The sequence below is a fragment of the Agelaius phoeniceus genome, chromosome 10 (assembly GCF_051311805.1).
Source record: "Agelaius phoeniceus isolate bAgePho1 chromosome 10, bAgePho1.hap1, whole genome shotgun sequence".
Classification (NCBI taxonomy): domain Eukaryota; kingdom Metazoa; phylum Chordata; class Aves; order Passeriformes; family Icteridae; genus Agelaius; species Agelaius phoeniceus.
The window spans coordinates 13790966-13810599 of record NC_135274.1 but is presented as its reverse complement, the minus strand read 5'-3'; the positions used below and the strand labels follow the sequence as shown (position 1 = coordinate 13810599).

At 40.8% G+C, this 19634-nt stretch overlaps 1 protein-coding gene across 7 annotated transcripts; it reads left to right on the top strand.

The window, feature by feature from the left end:
* The first annotated feature begins 508 nt into the window (after positions 1-508).
* Positions 509-12764, top strand: PLSCR1 (phospholipid scramblase 1). Of its 7 annotated transcripts, none has more exons than XM_054639404.2 (10): positions 514-738; positions 2377-2479; positions 3127-3155; positions 3955-4023; positions 5534-5691; positions 6709-6751; positions 7802-8022; positions 8793-8954; positions 9976-10137; positions 11331-12764. In XM_054639404.2, the coding sequence occupies exons 3-10, from the start codon at positions 3149-3151 to the stop codon at positions 11361-11363; spliced, it is 855 nt and encodes a 284-aa protein (XP_054495379.2). In that variant the 5' UTR covers positions 514-738; positions 2377-2479; positions 3127-3148; the 3' UTR covers positions 11364-12764. The 7 variants fall into 7 exon arrangements, with proteins under 7 accessions (XP_054495380.2, XP_054495379.2, XP_054495378.2 ...); XM_054639403.2 differs by having other exon boundaries at positions 2377-2488; XM_054639400.2 differs by having other exon boundaries at positions 2377-2494.
* The last annotated feature ends 6870 nt before the right edge of the window (positions 12765-19634 follow it).

Genomic DNA, 19634 nt, shown 5'->3' with positions numbered 1-19634 from the left:
GACCTTATTTTGGGAGTTTGAAGACAAAGACTACAGAGTATGTACAAGGTGAACTGCACTTATTGAATCCCCAGTCTTGGGTTTTATGCATGCACCAATTACTGTGATTAATTGATGTGGTTTACATGAAATACAGTTTTCTTTGAATAAACTTTCCTTTGGGATATGTGGACACCAGCAGCTCCAATCTGATGTGCATGAATGTACAAAAGAGGATGCAGAAGATCTGTTCGTCAGAGCTGTTAATCAGGGCGTGAGCCAGCTTTCTCCAAGTCCTTTGTTTCCCAAGCAATTCATTGTTGTACATTCTTCTTCCTGTAACTATGAAGTCCACATAAATATATTTTTCTTCCTGAGATCCTGCCTTATAAGCAAGGCAAAATTGTTCCAGATACATTTGTTCTCTTTTCAGGGTGGATATAGAACTTGGCGTTATCACGTGTATGGAACCTGATGTCCGCTGACTAAATGGCAGAAATTGAGCTAATTAATTAATTAATTAATTAATTGTAAAAGGACTGAATCAGCATTGTTGCCGAGAGACATGGAAAAAGAAAATGTCACGAATAGCGAAGCTGTTGAAATACCGGCGTTTCTGGGCAGGGCTGGGCTCCGGGCAGGAAACTGCTGCCTGCCCTGCCCTCGCTCCCGCCCCGCAGCGCTGGGAGCTCGCGGGACGGACACGGGCACAGCGGAGCCTCCTCAGCGAGCGGGGCTCCTTGCGGGCGCTCCCGCCAGGTATCCCGGGGCTCTCCTCACGGCATGGGCAGGGATCCGCGGGGCTGGGGCGGGGAGCCCCGCGTGTGTCCGGCTGGGCAGCGCGGCTGGCTTGGAACTGCTCCCTGCAGAGGAGGAACTCGCTGGCAGGGACTGGTTAAGGGAGGTGCTGCTGCTGCCCGGGCTGTCCCGGAGAGCCCCTCGGGCGAGGCAGCCGCGGCCCCGTGCCCGGGGATGGGCGCATCGCTCCATGTCCCGCCGAGCCTGAGCCCCGAGCGGGGACCGGGCTGTGCTGCCGGGGCTGCGCTCCCGGGAGAAAAGCCACTGTAAGGGACAGGGTATCCTTCTGTATCCTTCTCCGTCAGAACAAAAGAAAGAGTAATTCCTTCTCTGAATAATATTTTCTTAACATTAACATCTTAACCAGCTCATTTAAATAGATCAATGAGATGTTTTTTTAAGCATACTGTTTCTCCAGCGGTCAGGGTTCAAATCCAGGGGCTGAACAGTCTAAGAGAATGCAACGTTAAAACAAACAACAAAAAAAAAAGCCTCAAAAGGAAAACTATTGAAACTATTGCATGCCTCCTGGTTATTCAGCTTCCTGCTTTTTGATTACAACTTCTTGGAAATCTTGGAAAGGGCCTGGCTTGTTGTGTAACTAAGCACGTTTATGCTTGGGAGCTTACATTACATTAACGTTCTCTTTGCAACATTTTACTGAGCTGGAGAAGAAATGAATCTACTTGTCATGCTAGTATTCTATTTTTCTGATAAAAAGCAGAAGACCTATAGTTAACATAATTAGGACATAATTACTTGCAGCATATCTAGTGACATGCATCAGGCTAAGGGACATGCAGCTGGTTTATGTAGTTCTGAAAATGAGAAAGTGACCAGAAAGAAACATAGGCATTCATAAAAAAGGATCTAGGGATGAAATGAGGGCTGAGCTTTGTAAAATCTTTATTGCTTCCTACTACAGAGCACATCAACCTTTTCTAAATCCTAGATTGTACAGTGGCTGGTGTGTGTGATTATAGGGACAATGAAAGATTCTGGACGATTACAAAGCCTTTCTTTTAAATAAATCATGTGATTCTCTCTCTACTCTCCCTTTACCAAGGGGTTTAGTTATAATTCTCAGTATTTCATTGAAGTTCATGTTGCTGGAACATTTCACTGCATAAACTGATCTTTTGCTAGTTTTATTCTTCTATAATTTGTGATATTCCTACATTCCTACAGTGACTACAATCCAATCTACCCTATGACCAGAACCCAATTAAAGTATGCGTAACAGGACAGTGAATTTGTTAGTAAAGAAGAGTTGGTAAAGTAGAAGAAGAAGTATATTAAAAAGAATTTAAGAGCAACTGAATCTGCATGACATTCCAGAAGCAATCAGGCATCGCCTCGTGAGAGCTGCTTTTACTCAGAGAATGAAAAACAGGAAGGAATTGCTTTCAGTTTCACTTCCCAGCTTTGACCAGCCATCCTCATCGAAATGAAGTAGTTAGAAGAATAATAACAGACAAATTATACTCATGGTTTAACTTGAATTGGATTATTTCTAGAGAACAACTAGATTTTTTTTATTATTATTTTAAAGCTTTCAATCTTATTAAAAATGAGTGCCTGTACCATTCTTTTTTACAGTTCCATGTTTTGATCTCCTGGCTGTTTTGGATCTGTCTGTAATAGCAGTTGCTGCTGTTGTCTTGCTTCACTCATTACCCCAGAGAAAGAGATAACTCTCAAGGTTTAAGCGGTATCAGTAAGTGGGGGTTTTTGGGTTTTTTGTGTAGTTTTTGTTTGGGTTAGATTGTTTTGTGTGGTTTTTTGGTTTTTTTTTTTTTTTTTTTTTTTTTTTGCTGTGGGCTGTGTTGTTTGGTTGGTTTTAGTTTGGTTTTTTTTTTTTTATTTCTCTTGGTAACCACACTTTGTTATCCTGTGAAGGCAAATATTGGATATGTGTTATTTAGTAGTACCACTAGAGAAATGGAATAGCTTGAAGAACTGGTTTACCTGAGCAGGTTTTGTGGGCAACATCAATACACTGAGCCAGCTGCCCTTAAATTACTGCAGTAAATTGTTCATATGAATTACAGGATGTTTCTGAATGGCTGCACAGTGGAGTCTTGCACATCCCAATGCTCTTCTGAGTTGAGGATGATTTCAGGATACTCAAAGCATGACTGTAGGCATAGAAAACTCAGACTTAAGTAGTAGTTGAGACATAGCCTAGAAGGAAGCTGAGATATTTAAGGGGTTTTTTGCTTGTATTTGTAATTTGACTTTCCCATATGGTTTAGAGAGACAAATATATTTTATCAATAATAGAGAACTCTGAATAGCTCTTATGTGAAAGTATGTAAAAAATCATGAGACAAAAATGTTCTTTTGCAGAATTACAAGCAGATCTTCAACAATGCAAGGTGAGTAAAATATAACCAAAATGTCAACTTTTGCTAACATCAAAGACAGCACATTCAAGCAATATTAGCTTAGCTATTAGCTTACCTTCTAATTATATGAAATATGTATGAACATTTTAACCTGAAATTATTTACATTTTAAAATGGAAGATTTTACAAAATGTAGAGCTTATATTTTCAGATCTTGATTTCTGAAGTTAAGCAAAAATAATAAATAATTTAGTAATCTTAAAATTCAAGTTACTTATTATTAAAAACTGAAGATGGTAAATGTTTTTAAATCCGTAACACTCCTCATCTTCTGGTGTGGCATTACTGTAATCTCAATTTGAAGAAGCTGGGAGAAAAGGTTTTACACAGAGGGGAATGGCTCTCTGCCATGTTCTGTACTGGAGGGCAGCCTGTCAGTTCCTGGCAATGCTTTGAATTCAAGCCTCTTTCTAAATATCAATGAACAAAAGCATCTTTGCTCCAGGCAGAGTGAACTGACCCTGCTTGGACTGGATGATCTCAGGAGGTCCCTTCCCAGCTGAACAATTCTGTGATTCTGTGACATCTTCATGACATCCTGGGCAGTACCTGTCTTTTTTCTGTGCTTTAAGGACCAGAACTCCAGTCAGTTTTGTTGATGCATACATTGCTCATCAATACGATCTTGATGTGTATTTTTGCTGTACAGAAAACACAGCTGCCTAGATTTTGTTCTGTGTGTACTCTGGAAAAGAAGTCAGTGCTGGGGATCTTTCACCCAGAGCAGGAGGAAATGATCCATACTCAGAGTGTATTCTCATTCTTCCAGGACCTCCACCTGCCACAGCACCTGGAATGCCCTATGGCTCCCCTCAGCAGGTCCCTGGGGCTTACCAAGGTGGGTGGCTTGTTACAGATCTGTGAGACCATTGGGAAATAAGCATGGGGAATATGGGGTCAGAAAAGGGTGATCATCTCCAATTTACCTTTCTGCTATTAATTCTATAGGGTTTCTTTTAACTTCTGATTTGCTGAAAGGTCATTTCTTTCCTTTGTGGTTCTACATTTTAGTATGTGCTAAGCAGGGGTAGGAGTTAAAAATGTCAGGTGTTCCTCAGTGGTCACTGTGGGGAGTTTGCTAGGCAGGTTTGCTGGATGTTACTGATTGCAATTCATGTGCAGCAGGTTCTTACTGGTAATCAGACTTTTTAATTGCCATGTTACTTCAGTATTTCACTTTATTTTCTTATAGAAGTACAGAAGTGAAGAAAGACTTGTTTTTCTCTTGCAGTTCTGCATGTATTCAGTTCCTGTTTCTTACTCTGTTGCTGTACTTTGCAGGTGGTTACACCTTACACTTTCCCTCACTTGCTCTCTCCTCTACTGTCTCGTTTTCTGCTTCACTTCAAAAATGCAGCCCTCCTGAACAGCTTCTCTCATTCTGGCAATGATTTCTTTCTGAAGAACCAAATCACAATAAATATCTAACAATCAGGCTCAGAGCATAAGTCAGAGGTAAAAAGCAAAATGTTTGGCCAAAGTTACTGTGCTGTTCATAAATTAAAGCTTGTGCATCCTGGGACAAGGCGCTCTGAGGTGTGTAAGTACAGCTGGCTGTAGCAGGGAGCAAGCACTCACTGCTTGTGCCGTGGAAGTTGCAGGGGCATTGTTATTTTGAGTAATTGTACGTGCACACACTTGCCCACAATAGCAGGAGGTAGTTGGTTTGCAAAGCCTGTGCTCAGACATAAAAGTGATTTTGAATTCCCAAGGGAGGATTCTTCTCGGGGGTCAGTGATGTGGCCACCTTACATCACCTGAGGCACCCTGGCCACAGCCTGAACTTTCACGTGCACTGGTTCATGTGTTGTAATGTATTGTGAAATTTGGTGCTAAACTGGTGTGGCCTGAAAGTCTACCAGTCAACTGTTTGAAAACTATAGATGAACTTTGCTAAAAGGACATTTTCTTTCACAAAAGTAGAAGGTATAGTTCCAGGAAAACTTTGTATTGAAATTCCTCATTTGCTCAACTGACAGTGCATAAAAGCCAATGCTTTTAATGTAATTTAAAGTATTCTTTCTTCTCTACTTAGAAATAACCTTCATTTATTTATTTCTGTTTTTTGAATTGACTGTCTCTATGTCAATGAAATTTCTTCTGTATTTAAGAATGGTGCAATTTTTTTTATCTATTTGGTTTGGTTTTGTGTGAGGCATCAGAACCTCCCACGACAGTGTAACTCCCTTTGTGAGAGTTATTGTATTCATAACTGAAATAAATAAGGTATAAGTATCTCCATAGTTCCAAAGAGTTAATAAGTTACTCTTCTGAAGATGGACAGGGCAATTATTTTCCAACATTTAACCTTCATAACCACATCTCTCCTACCATGCCAAACGTCACAGGTGCAGGGAACTATGGATTCCAGGCACAGCCCATGGGGTTCCCAGGTGGATTTGTCCCTCCACCTGTCCAGAGCCAGCCCACCATGGATGGGACCATCTGGATGCCTATCCCTCCTTCTATTCCCAACTGCCCTCCTGGACTGGAGTACCTCACACAGGTACCTGCACCCTTCCTCCTTCCCTAGAGATGAGGCATTCTGCTCTGGGAAGCAGCCTGCACCCATGAAATAGCCAAATAAAGCATCTAGCTGTGATGCAGCTGAATAGGCTCCTGCTGCCAAGTGGAGCCTTTTCTGTTGTCTGAATGCAGAGATACCTGTTAGAGATGCAGCACTTGGTCATGGAGAATCTTTCTGGAAGGTAGAGTGTTAAAGGATCAGAGACAGAGGTCTGTCATACATCCCTCCCATTTCTGAAGTTACTCTTTGGGAGATGTAATGTATTTTGAAAAGGTGCATAGAATAAATGCCTATTATATGGGAAACTCTAGCACATTAGAAGCACTTAATTTTCTATATGATGCTTTCTTCACACCTCTTAATATTGTTAGTAGAGCTGCCAGTCAGACTTCACAGCATAGAGAATGCTAATAGCAAAATAAGGATTGTTTCCACATTACTGAGTATGTCTTTGTAGTGTAAAATACAGTTCATCTCAGCACTGGAAAGATTAATACTGATGTATTGCTGCCAGTTCTGCAAAGTGCTAAAAAATAAAAGGGGCAAAAAAAAAAAACCCTAGTGAGGAGAGGCTGATTTTCCCCTGAATTTTCCTTAGAGCTGAGCAGTAGCTGGGCTTCTACTCCCAAATACCCCCATTTCCTGCTTTTGCCTGTGTGGAGTCTCTGGGACATGATGTGAGAGCTCTCTGGGGCTCTGAGTCCTGAAAGGGGCACAGGTGTGTGAGCCCTGTGTGCTTGTCCCCAGAGCAGTTTGGGTTCAGCTCCCCCATCAGCTCCGTGCCCTGGAGCACTCTGTGCTAACCTGGCAGGGGACAGGCCAGGGAGGGGAGTGAGCTCTTCCATAGCTCAAATGGGAGATAATCTGCCTCTGCACAGGGTCTTGATCCATGCATTTTAATTCTAAAATGAAACAGCAGCGATTCTTGAAATGACAGTTTTTCTCAGTTGTAACTTGTTAACTGTTTCTTCTGTTTAATTTTTCAACCATGACCAGATTGACCAGATATTAATTCATCAGCAACTTGAAGTTCTTGAGAGTAAGTACAAAGTATTTAAATCTAATAATCCCAAGAAGAGTGAAGTTTAGGCTTTCTTTGACACTATTTTTAAGGTGATTACCACCTTTGTCTTGTATTACCTGTCCCAATCCCTGCAGAAGTCCTGAAGAAGTGGAGGAGAGGAAGGAAAAATAGGAGGGAAGAAGATTTTCAGCAGGTTCCATATCTCAAAAGATACACAGCAATGCAACTGAATAATCTTGGTTATAAATGCTGTAGTTGATATATAGCTAAATATAGATGAAGCCACACATTTCCAATGTTACTGTTAACAATGATTTCTACTCTCTTCCTTACTTAAAGATTTTATTTTCTGTCTTGTCATATCCCACCTAAATCCATGGACTAGCATGTGGCTTTGATCCCTTTTACAGGCAATTCTGCTATTTTAGCAAACTGAATGGCTTTCCTTCTGCTCCCCTCTATCTGTGCTTTAAGATCCAAGTTGTGTTATCAATGCCTGTCAAATAGAAGGAATAAAATAGACCATACTTCCCAGATAACCTCTAACATTGCTGCTGCATTTTTCTTTCTGGTTCTTTCTACAGCTTATAAGAGTGCTCTCATTTGTTATAGAAATTAATTAAAATTTCTGTCCTGGCTCTTGTTGCTTTTGATGTGTGCTGCTGTAATTCTTGACTGGGAGGGTTTTTTGTGGCTTCTTATTCTGAACTTATTTGTGCCCTTTTCTGGCTTCACCCCCAAATTCACAACTCTCTTTAACTCTTATCCATTCAATTCTCCCCTGAGAACCTTCCCTGCTGTGCTATTGGTAATGGTGGTGCTTATTCAGGTGCCTGTGGACAGGGGGGACACTGGGGACAGATGGGAATCTCATGTCCTTGCTCATGGTGGCTTCTTCCCTTAAACTTCTTCATCAGGCTTCACTGCTTGAGGGTCCTTTCCATCATTTCCCTTCGCCAGGAGCTGCCTCTGACAGACTTTGAGAGAGGCTTTGCCTTCCCCAAGAGCAGGAATTGTCTGACCAGACCCTCCTAGGAATTTAGCTGGTTTTTCCTCATTTTTCAGTTGTGACTGGCTTTGAAGAAAACAACAAATACGAGCTGAAGAACTCCCTGGGGCAGAGGGTGTACTTTGCAGCAGAGGACACTGATTGCCTGACCAGGAACTGCTGCGGGCCCTCCCGGCCCTTCACCATGAGGATAACTGATAACCTGGGCCGTGAGGTGATAAGGCTGCACAGGCCCCTGCGCTGCAGCGCCTGCTGCTGCCCCTGCTGCCTGCAGGAGGTGAGATCTGCCTCTCTCTGCCTTCCTCCTCCTCAGACAGGCACCTCCTGTGCAGCTCTAAGGTGGCCTTGAGGTGAAATGAGTCAGGGTTTTGCCAGTAAGGGGTGGGAAGAGAGATCTGTGGGGCTCTTGGTCTGGGCAGAGGGAAGTGAGCTGCAGCACTTGGGCTCGCTGGCCACTTCTGATTGGGGTAGTGGAAAGTCTGACTGAGCAGCATGCTGGGGAACTTGTGGCTGGTGCTGAAATCTGCATTTGGAATGGAACAAGAAGGCAACAGCTTTCAGAGACTAACAGCTAGTTTTCATTTTACAGCTCTGAAAGCTATAGTGGCACTCAACATAGGAGATCATGAGGTTTTTTAAATATTAACATAATCCTGGAATGATACAACTTCTGAAATTCTAAATCTAAGCCTACTCAGAGCTCCTGCTGAGGCATTTGTAGTAGCTGCACCCTACAATGCCTTCACTGAATGCTTTTGGGATATTCACTGCCTTTCTTTCACTGGACTTTGGTCTTTATATTGTGGATGCATAGCTTGTGTGCCTCCAGATCCTGAGGAGTCTCTTACTTTTTTCTTGAAGGCAAAAGCTGAATAAGAAGTCTGCAATCTGAGTGGTCTTCTGAAAACACTCACAGCAAAATGCTTTGTAAGGCCAGGTTGTTGTGGAAAAATAGGTTGTTTTTCATTTGTGTGCTGGTGTGGGTTTTGTCTCACTAGCATGTGACAGCATGATCATTCACTCGGAGGTTTTCTCTTCCTTGTGAAGCTGGAAGTCCAGGCACCTCCAGGAACAACAGTTGGTTATGTTGTCCAGAACTGGCATGTCTGCCTGCCAAAGTTCACCATTCAAGATGAGAAAAGAAAGGATATTCTGAAAATTAATGGCCCGTGTGTTGTGTGCCGGTGTTGTGAGGACATTCATTTTGAGGTATGCAATGTAAAAATTGTTTGCATGTGTCTGTTTTGAGATAGTAGTTTGGTATTAGTTTGTTGCTCAACTTACTACCTATCAATTGAATTGTATATATTAAGTAATTTCTACATCATCTTTTAATGCTGGTATAATCAAATGACTTCTCTAGATACCTAAATTACTCTAGATAAACCAGAAAAACTTCCAGAAATTACGTGTTAAAGCCACTCATCAGTGATCACTGAGAATTCTCTGTGGCTGCACAGAAATAATTGATATATTTAGCAGCAAAATCTTTTTGAATCTGTTATGTCAGGGTCTAAAGAAAATATAATAAGTTGTATCAGGTATTTATTAAAATGACTTCCTTCAACCCCTTATTTAATCATCTAATAATCATTCAATGAACTACTAAGTTAAGATAATTTAGACTTGAAATACAGAGTTGAATGAGTGAAGAGTTACAATTTTCCTTTAAAAATAATATTGGTGAATGCAACATTGTTTTTGTGGACATTAAGTAAAAGATACAAAGCTACAATTTAATGTTTAAAATAATGTTGCAAATAGTTACTACAGAAAATGTATATAATTTTAGTTTGGAAACTAAGCTTTCACATGACCCAGAAGAGTGGCTCTAACTTTAGAAAAGGTAATGTTGTCAGAGGGCTAACCTCTGCTTTTGAGCAGAAGAATGTAATTTGTTTAATTTTCACTGGAGCGGTTCCTGATGAGTGGCAAGAGAAACTAACTCACTGTCCTGGCTAAAAGACAGCACTTCCAGCAGAGTGTGTATCCCAGCACCATCAAGGAATTGAACTTCCCAGTCAGATTCAGAATCAAGTTCATGCCTCTGATACTTTAGACCAACTTTCTGATAGTCTGATTGCCTTTTAGTACAAACCCTTGCACTAATTACTGTATTAATTAAAATAACAGTCTGAAGCTTTTAAATGGATCTATTCCAAAATGGATTTGGGAATGTTATGAATGACAGGTTTGATGATGCTTTTAAAACTTTTATATTAAACTATAGGTGATGTCTCTGGATGAGACTTGTCCTGTTGGGAGGATTTCTAAGCAGTGGACTGGTATGGTGAGGGAAATGTTTACAGACACAGATAACTTTGGAATCTCATTCCCAATGGACCTTGATGTGAAAATGAAAGCTGTCATGATTGGTGCTTGCTTCCTGATTGTAAGTTGTTCACTAATACATCAACATAAACTAAATTTTTCATCTCCATGTTTTAATTGTGATGGTAAAGGAGTTAATTTTGAACTCCTTCAAGTGGGTTTCAGCCTGTGAACTTCTATGTGTAAAACTGACCACAAAAGGCAGCACAGAATTATTTTAGACAATAAGCTTATTCTAGACTACATGCAGAGCTAATTGTATTTAATAAGAGTTTCATGTTTGTTGGGACTGAAAAAATGAAAAGGGAAGACTTCTTACAGACTCGTTAGCAGAGGAAAGCAAATTTCTGGATGGTGAAAGCAGAAAAATACAGATTAGAAATAGCCAAGAGACCCATTGTCCAAAGCCCAGGCAGCCCACTGGGCTGGTGGGCAGCTGAATGCTGCAGCCACTGTCCCCCATCTCTCTTTGGAAGCATGTGAAGCACTGGACTGAGCAGGACTGATGCTCTCAGAGCAGTAATTTCCAAATGGAGGGACTACTGTGGAGGCTGAGCTCATGGAACTCGTCAGAGCACTTCTCAGCAATAGTCAATAGTGCAGAGCAGCTCAGTGTCCTGTTTGAAAGCAGTGTGGAACATGCTCCAGTGTGCAGTACAATTCTGCATCAAGGTACCCTTCTAGAACATGCACTGCTTCTGTGCTGGCTGGGCTGCAGAGGGGCAGGAAAGGGCCCTGAGTTTGGAAAGGTCTCTCCAGCCTGTGACAGCCTGAGCATGAGCAGGGTTTTGTTAACTGTGTGTGTTCCTGTGCTACCAATGCATCAAGTGCAGCATTAGTGAGTGGGAGCAACCTGGACTTCCAGGCACAGAAATGGGGCCCCCACCAGTAAACTAAAGACAGCCATTATTGTAAAGGACTCCAGTCTGAGGGAAAATGAGAGGGAATAAGTCAGGTTGAACAAAGTCAGAGCAGAAATCCAGAGTAAAGGAAGCATAGCTTTGGCTATTAATTAATTTTAAATTAGAAGTTCCCATGTTGGTCTTTCACTATCTTTCTGTCTCTGTGATGTCCCATTCTGAGAGACCCAGGTGGTGAGGGCATGGCAAATGTGCCTCCCCCTTCTTCTCAGCCTTTCAGGTTTCTTAGAGGAAGGTGTACATCAGGTGCAATGCAGCCAGGGGATCTTGGAACTAAGAACCACATTTAATAATTGTAATTATTTGTTTTGTTTGCCTTTTTTTGTCCCCTTAGGACTTCATGTTTTTTGAGCATAGTGGTAATTAAGCATCAGCAAGCAGGAGTTTTGGTAATGAAATCTAGATGTTCTCTATGGAAGGAAGAAGAACATGGATCTCCCAGCTTTCCAATGAATTGCTGACCTCCAGTAAGAATATGAGAAATGTACATGTTATAGTTACATTTCTGTAAGCTAAAAGCTTTATGGTCTTATCTATTATTTTTTTAATATGGTGAAATAATTTGTAGTATTCAAATAAGAGCTCTTTATCTGGACAGATCAATAATATCATTTAGAGAAATGTATAGCAACCTTTTTTTCCCCCAAGAACTCTACAATTTTAAAGTAACTAATTATAGTAGTTATTTATAACTACTATAATAATACTTTGATTCCTAAAAGAGAGGACTAATTCTATATTCAATATTAATAATAACCTAAGCCTAATAAGGAGACACTGATATTTTCCTGGGTATTCTTCTTTGGTAGTTTTGCCTTGGTGTTCACATTCTGTTGTTTCCATCTATCAAATATATACATTCAGAGCAAAGGAATGCACTTGAACAGAGCTATCTGGAATGAGTGTAAAATATAGTTACTCTGGTGTCCTGGGTGTGTGTGAGCTGGAGTTTATTTCCCCAGCAGCCCTCACAGAGCTGTGCTTTGCCCTGCTGAGAGCCCAGCAGTGTTTTGGTGCAGCTGAGCAGTGCTGACCCAGCTCTTTCTCTCCAGCATTCCACCTTATGGTGGTGTTTGAGGGTCCCAGGATGAGGGAAGAGATGACAATCTTGACTCCATGTTTCAGAAGGCTGATGTATTATTTTACAATATATATTGTATTAAAAGAAAATGATATCTTAAAACTATACTAAAGAAAGAGAAGAAAGGAGACATCAGAAAGCTAGAAAGGAATGAATAATAAAAACCTGTGACTGACCAGAATCCCAGCACAGCTGGACCTTTGATTTGTCATCAAGTAAAAACAATTCACATGCTGGGTAAACAATTCTCCAGATCACATTCCAAAGTAGCAAAACATGGAGAAGCTGAAGCTTCCCAGCTTCTCAGGAGAAAAGATCCTGGCAAAGGGATTTTTCATAAAATATGTCACCACCTGCCTTGAGGAGGCTGGGAGTGGGCAAGGTCCTGGCAGGGGACACAGCCAGGCCAGCTGGCACAAATTGGCCACAGGGGCATTCCACAATGTATGACATCAGCTCAGGTATCAAAGATAACAAAAGGAGGAGGAAGGTGTTGCATTCAGTTTTTGCAGTGTTTGCCTTCCCAAACAATCACTTCCATGCTGAAGCCCTGCTTCCCAGGAAGTGGCTGGGCATTCCAATGGGAAGAACAGAATAAAATTTCTTTTTTTTTTTTTTTTTTTTTTTTACTTTGTTTATGCACACACAAACTTTTCTTCTAGTAAACTGCTTTATCTTAACCTACAAGTTGTTTTGCGTCATATTTTATCTCCCCTGTCCCTCTGAGAAGGGGAGGCATGGAGTGGCCTGGTGGGCACCTGGTCCACCCACCACCTCTAGTGATGGATACATTCTCAAATATGACTCCTCCTGAGCATGACCTAGTTTTCTTATTTGGGCTGTTCTGAAACTTAAGCCTTGCATGTTCATCAACAGAAGTGTAGAGGTGACAGGAAATAAAGCTGTCTGTGCCTGCTTCTGTTTCATAATCCTTTAATAATTGCCTTGTGCAGGAGTGTGGCCTGAGGCAAGGAAAAACTGTTAGTTACTTCTCAGTTTCTCCAGTCCTCTGTGCTCCTCATTTAGTCCATGGTTTTCATAGATTGTGAGTCTGTCTGTTGTTTTGAGGGCACAGAGTAAACAGAACAAGTGTTCTGCATAAACAGGGCAGCTTCACTTCAAAAGCAGACACATGGAATGGCAGGTAAACTTCTTAGCATTTTTAGCTTTATTTAAATTATTTAAATATTTTATTTAAATGTCCAAGCAATGGATGAGTTGCAATTTCTTACCCCTGCACACAAGCACATGCACAGAATGGTTCTGGGCATCCAGCTGTGGGGAGAAGTCCTTGCCAGTATTTTCAGTTGCATTCTGGTCCTGCTGAAGAGTCCTTCTCTTCAGTATTTTCAATTTATTGGCTGCTTCTGGCCAGTCAAAAAGCAAAAAAAAAGAGAAATGCCATTGCTGCTGGGTACCTGGATTCTCTTTGATGTTGGAATAATTGTGCAAATTTGGGACAACAGTCCAGACTGTTCTGAAAGTCTTTAAATTGTATATTACTCCTTGTTAAATTAGCTTCTGCTGCTAAATTTCTTTGTATATGAAGTTGCTGGAGGTGCATTTTTGATTCATCAGCACTATTCTTAGGGAATTAACTTAATATTATAACTTAATTGTTGTAAATGAAAAAAAAAATATTTTGTGCTTTATTGACCATGAGGAAATGAGGAAATCCAATCTTGCTAAAATCTGCTGAAATTTTCTGGCTCCTTGAGTTAGGAGTAGAAGATACATGTATTAGAAACCAGAGCTGTCCTCTAGGGATTCACTTGGCTCAGTCCATCATTATTATTTTTCCTGCAAGGGGTGACACACAGCTTCATTTCTGTCTGTAGCTCTGAAGTCCCAGGCTCAAGCATATTTGATCCCTGCACTTCAGCAGTTATTCAAATATTTTTATAAACATTGTTTGGGAGTATTTGAAAGTACCTATTTACTTCCATGGCAGGTGCTGCATAGAATTTAAATTTACAATTTGCATTAGAATGAGGTCAATGGCTGTTTGAGGGATGGATGGAATAATATTTTGCAAGTAGACAAAACAGGGTTACCTTTGCCTTTGGTGAAAAGGATCTTGTATTCTAAATTCATCTGCTGACATTAAACTGGGGGGGTATGCAAATTTAAGTGAGGTGTTAGGAGGTTGGCCTAATAGGACATAACCAGGAGACTGTTTTCATTCCTCCAAGTAATTAAAATTTTTTCATTCCAATTTTTTTTCTTAGTTATTCACCCTAAGTCCTGGAAGCAGCATTGTTCCAATAATCTTGCACACAAAATAATGTAGAAAAATTAATGTACATCTCTGTAGGAAGTAAGGAAAAAATGGGAGAATGCAAGAAAGATTAAGAAAGATTAAGAAAGATCAACTTCCAATCAAGATTCTTGATTGGATACTTCTTGTATCTTAAGGAGATACAAGATACTTCTTGTATCTTAAGGAGAATTTCAGTTGCAAGCAGTGACAATTGTGTGAAGCCTACTCAAAGCAAATATATCTGTGCTTACACACAGGTTTCTCAAATACAGTGAAACCCAACAGTGAAGTTGTGTAAGTTTTACTGTTGCCCATTTAGATTTTTTTGATTTTGTGCTGCTCAAGTTTAGTGGTCAGATTGTTGCAGTTTATTCCTTTACCATGTATTTAGCAAATCAGGTGAAAATTTAGATAACCTGAGAGAATAAGTGAATCCAGCTAAGGAGTAAGAAGTGGCAGCTAAGCATCTTAGATTTGCCAGAATTGTGGTAAGAATTGGAAAGAAGTTCTGCAACCTCAGATCATAAAACAACAGAGAGAGCATTGGACTTGGAGGGACTTTCCATCAGCTGGGGAACTGGATAACTCTGGTTACACACCTCATAAACTTCTGTCTTGTGAAACAGTTCACACTCTTCCATGAAGGTAAAAATATTGCATGGGAAGTCCTAACTAAAGCTGTCCAGGGCTAACTCTCTAGTTACCCAAACAGTATCTTATTGCCTTTAGCATCTCATTTTTCAATGTTGCTATTTAATTGAAGAATGGTTAGTCTTAAATTTATTCAAGAACTTCTGGAGACTTGCTCATTTCTGAAACTCTGTTAAATGAAGAAAAAAAATCATTCTTTGAGCTGTCTTTTTTTTCATTTTGAAAGAATCATAACAGCATCAATATTTAATAAATCACCAGTCCAGAACTCTCCACTCTCCATCCTTCAGACAATAAGCAATACAATGATTTAACCCCCTGTCCATAAATCCAGGCTGTGGATCTGCATTAGAAGATTTCCAGCGTGCTGCCTGTTATTCAATAGCATCTCAGTGAGATTGAGCTGTTATGTAAAACCCTTTACAGAGTGAGATTTGCAGATGGATTTTTCTACCTCTGTTAATGACCTTTCCATCTGTGCCATCCTGGTAAGTTTTTTATCTCTAGTTGCAGAAGAGATGCAGTCACTTAATAAAACCCTGGGGTTCATATCTTATTGAATATTATTGAACACCATATATTATTGAATATTATTATTGAACACCATAATTTATATGATGTTGCTCAATAGAAAAACATAATTAATTCTGCTTTCCAGAAAACAAAGTTATAACTGTTTAAAAAAAGTGATTTACTACTTTAGTCATAAGCAAGATTGGGTTTTTGCTAATAAACCTTGCTAATTGGAAAAGAGAAGGACCATTGTTTTAAAGTATTAAAGTATGACAGTTTGCCTTTTAAAAATCATTTTATTTCATATTTGCAAGGTTCATAAAAGAGTCTCCTTGGGTCTTTTTGTTGACCCAAGGACAGCCTTTACATCTCTCATGTACCTCGTGCTGGCTTTACTAACAAGAATAACTTTGACCAGAAGCTGAGAGTGGTTGAGGACTGCACAGCAAAAGATGAGTTAGGGAAGGAGAGAGCAGCTGGTTTCCTGAGCTAAATTAACTCCCTCTGCTGTAGGTGCAGGGGTAACTCTTGGGAAATGCAGGAGATAATAAAGAAAATCAAATCTTTGTGCAAGGGAATTTACTGTAAAATTGCATGGTTCAAGTGTTTCACTGCTAATGGCCGTTGTATGAGATGGATGTTAATAATTTGCAAGAGGAAATGGTGAAAGCAGGATTCAGGGAAGAAGCTGTGAAACCAGAGACACCTGAAGATGAGGAAACCTCCCACAGCCAGGGCAAGGAAACAACTATGGGCTGCATCAAGGGGAAACCACCACTCCACCACAAGGTAAAGAGCCATGTTAAGCAAAAAACAATCATGTGGTTTGATCTTAACATTCATGAGGCAGGAGATAAAAAAGGTATAAGAACTGCAGAGAAAATAGCCAGAGGTCAGAGGGAGATTCTTCCTCTAACAAAGGAAAAGGTCAGCTCTCCCAGGGTGGAGGGAAGAGCCCAGCTGGTGGAATGCTGTTGGGTCAGGGCTCTGCATGTACTTTCATGATGTATATGGTGATACATGCCATGTGTTTGTGCAGGGGATCAGTAGCTCCCTGTCACCATTCACAGGGAGACTTCCACATGTTACTGATTTTGTTCTGGAGAGAATTTATCTTCTGGTTTATAACTATATTTGACCTACCACAGGTTTAGTTTATATACAATTTGTACCTGATAACATTATTAAAGACAGCAATGAGGAGAAAATATCCATGAAAACACTGCAGCATACCAAAGAGGAAGAAGAGAGGAAAACAGGGACATACAATGACTGTGCCTCTTATTTTTCGATGGGTGGCAGTGTTAGCACAGAAATTATCTTTCCACTGCTTAAACCTGGCTCTGAGATCTTCAGGCAGTTTCCTTAGATGTCATTCTGATTTTCTCAGTGGAGGAATTTCACATTACACTATCTCCAAAGTATGTATTCCCTACATGAGTGTGGAAACCTAGATGTGTCTTTCCCACCAAAGCAGCAAAATCCTAAGCTTCAAATGCAATTACACACCACTAGGAAAATTAAAAAATGTGCATGTTAAATCATGATTGATTTAAAATACTTAGACAAAATACTGTGTAATGTCCTTAAAGTTGCATTAGGCTTGGTAAATGGTATAATTTGGAATTGGACTATGATTTCTGACAGAATTTACTATAGAAAGCAAAAAGCTATTAATATATCACAGCAGGGTGCATCAAGGAAACAGGCTGATTTCATTGCTGGTTTAAAGTCACTGATTTATGTCTTAAGGTGCATTTAGCCCCCTAGACATGAGATGGCTCAGTGGGAATGGCTGTGGTGTGGGCTGTCAGCCCCCCCCAGCTTTGGTTTTGTTTTTATATCTCTCTCTTTTTTTATTTTGTTATTTTGTTAAATTTAAACTTGCTGCTTATGCCTCAGCTGGTTTAACCTTTAGCTGGCCTAGTTATTGAACCAGGGCAGGTGGTAGCATCTGAGGCAGGTGATATTTCTCCTTTGTTGCTTGCCTTTTCCAAGGAGCAGGCAGACCCTGGTGGGAGGCTGAGCACAAGCACAGAGCTGTGTGTGCCAGGACCTCACAGCTCCCAGTGCCCCTGGTGCACAACCACCCTTGGTCCCAAGGGCAAATGCATGCCAGAAAACAAAGGTGCACTGGGCTAGTGCAGTGCAGGTACCACTGGTCAGGAGCCTCCAGTTCCTTGATTCCTGTGCTGCAGAGGGAATGCCATGGAGATGTTCAGCCTCAGGAGAATTCCCATGCAACTGCACATCCCTGCATGGACAAAGGTGCAGTTCAAAGGGAAGTGTGCAGCCACTGCAGCTCTGCATGGCACTGCCTGTGGGGCTGGGAGGCAGGGCTGGCACTGTGGTGCTTCACTGAGCTCCCAGGAGCCCCAGGAGAGAGCTGTGGGCAGCAAAGGCTGCATGGAAACTCCCAGGATAACTGAGGCTTGTGCTGAAGGCTGTAATTAAAGCTATTCATAAAAAGAGAAGTATAAACAAAAGGTAACTTGCTAATTTAAATGACCCAGTCATATATTTTGGCCCTCAAGACACTCAAGACTTTGGGGCTGCCTTGACCTTGGGGCTTACAGCAGCATTTTGCTGGTATTGTGTATGACCAGCTCATCAGTACAGAAGTGTTTTCTAATTGGAGTCCTGGCTGCATGTTCCTGCTCTGAAGTGTAATCCTGCTCTTTTGGAAGTGTACAGTTTCTCCTGAATGTGGGGATGTTTTTGGCACAATTTGAACAACACAACCTCCCAGGGTATCTGACCTTGCACAAGCATTTCTTTGTGCTGTCTGCTTTCTGTTTAGTTGTACCCTGCTGTACAACTGAGCTGTCATGTTCATCGCTGAGGAGCTCCCTCCAGCAGTCTGTACATGCTGCAAGTTGTTCCTTTGCTTCTTTATGATCTTTCCCAAGCTCAGGCAATATTTCAGCTCAAGTTCAGCCTCCTGCTCTTACTGTGGCTCCCTCCAGCCACACATAACCACACAGAGCAACACTTGCTCTGGGGAATGTGAACAAAATGAATCCTCATACTGCAAGAGTGTGTAGGTCTGCCAAAGACCTGCACATCAACACCTAAATCCTGCCTTCCTTTGCTCCTGCAGCCAATTTTGCATTTTAACTGGTATAAAACTTTTTTTTTTTTTTTATCCCACTGCATGAAGGGACTGAGCACACTGTTTTATAGTCTAGTTTTTCTGAGAGCAGGATTTGTGGCTCATGGAAAATATAGGTCTTTCAGCAGACAGGCTGAGCTTGCCGACACTGTTTATGCCTGAATTCTGCTTGGTGCCAGATTGGGACAGAAAAGAAACACAAGCAAAGTTTTTCAGCACAGACAAGGGCTCACTGTGCCCTGTCCTTTCCACTGAACAAACTTTGGAAGGGCTATTAGAGGTGGTAAGCTAATATTAGATTGCACCAAGAATTAAAGCCAGCCATTGAAATGAACAAGAACTTACCTATGTGTTGCAGAACATTAAAAAAAAAAAAAAGGGAAAATATAGGAAAATAAAAAAAAAAGAATTAGTTAATGTGGTAGTGGTAGAGAAGAAAACAAGACAGAAGAAGGCAAAATCTGTTGAATAAATCAACTAAATTTTTGTACAGTGCTTGTGCTCCATTTATGGTGTTCAACTTCTTAAGCAATATGCGTAGCTGAATAAAATATTTGTGCCAAATTGCATATTAATGAAAAGGAATGAAAATAAATTTAAAACAATCAGTGGTTATGCATGCTCTAAGGAAGATACTACAGTTTGATGCCAGAGTAAAACACCAACTAATCAGCATCTCTTAAGCTGCAAATATGAAATCTTTTCAGCAAATTGTTTTTCCTGGGGATTTGCACTTCAGTAATGATGTGGTGAAATTTAGCAAAAGTTCTCACTATGAGAGGAACTCAAACCAAATTTGCAGAGAGAAGTGCTCAAAAGTGAAGTTTTTATCTTTTCAGAAAGAGGTATTGAGGGGTATTGAGGTGTAAACATCTGCAAAACACATTTTAAAAATCCTTTGAGCCAAGATGGGCAAAGTCAAAGACGAGGAGCTACCTGGTCCAGAGGGCACCTAACACCACTGATAAATCTCTGCATCCCAGCTCAGATCCAGCCAGAGCAGTATTTATATCTAGGTACA

What these genes read in the sequence shown, in the direction of transcription:
- PLSCR1 (XM_077183936.1), top strand. Translation starts at nt 3,113, where the DNA reads ATGTTCTTTTGCAGAATTACAAGCAGATCTTCAACAATGCAAG. An exon ending in GACTGGAGTACCTCACACAG is followed by an intron (nt 5,692 to 6,708) that starts GTACCTGCACCC and finishes AACCATGACCAG; the next exon opens with ATTGACCAGATATTAATTCA. An exon ending in TTGGTGCTTGCTTCCTGATT is followed by an intron (nt 10,138 to 11,330) that starts GTAAGTTGTTCA and finishes TTGTCCCCTTAG; the next exon opens with GACTTCATGTTTTTTGAGCA.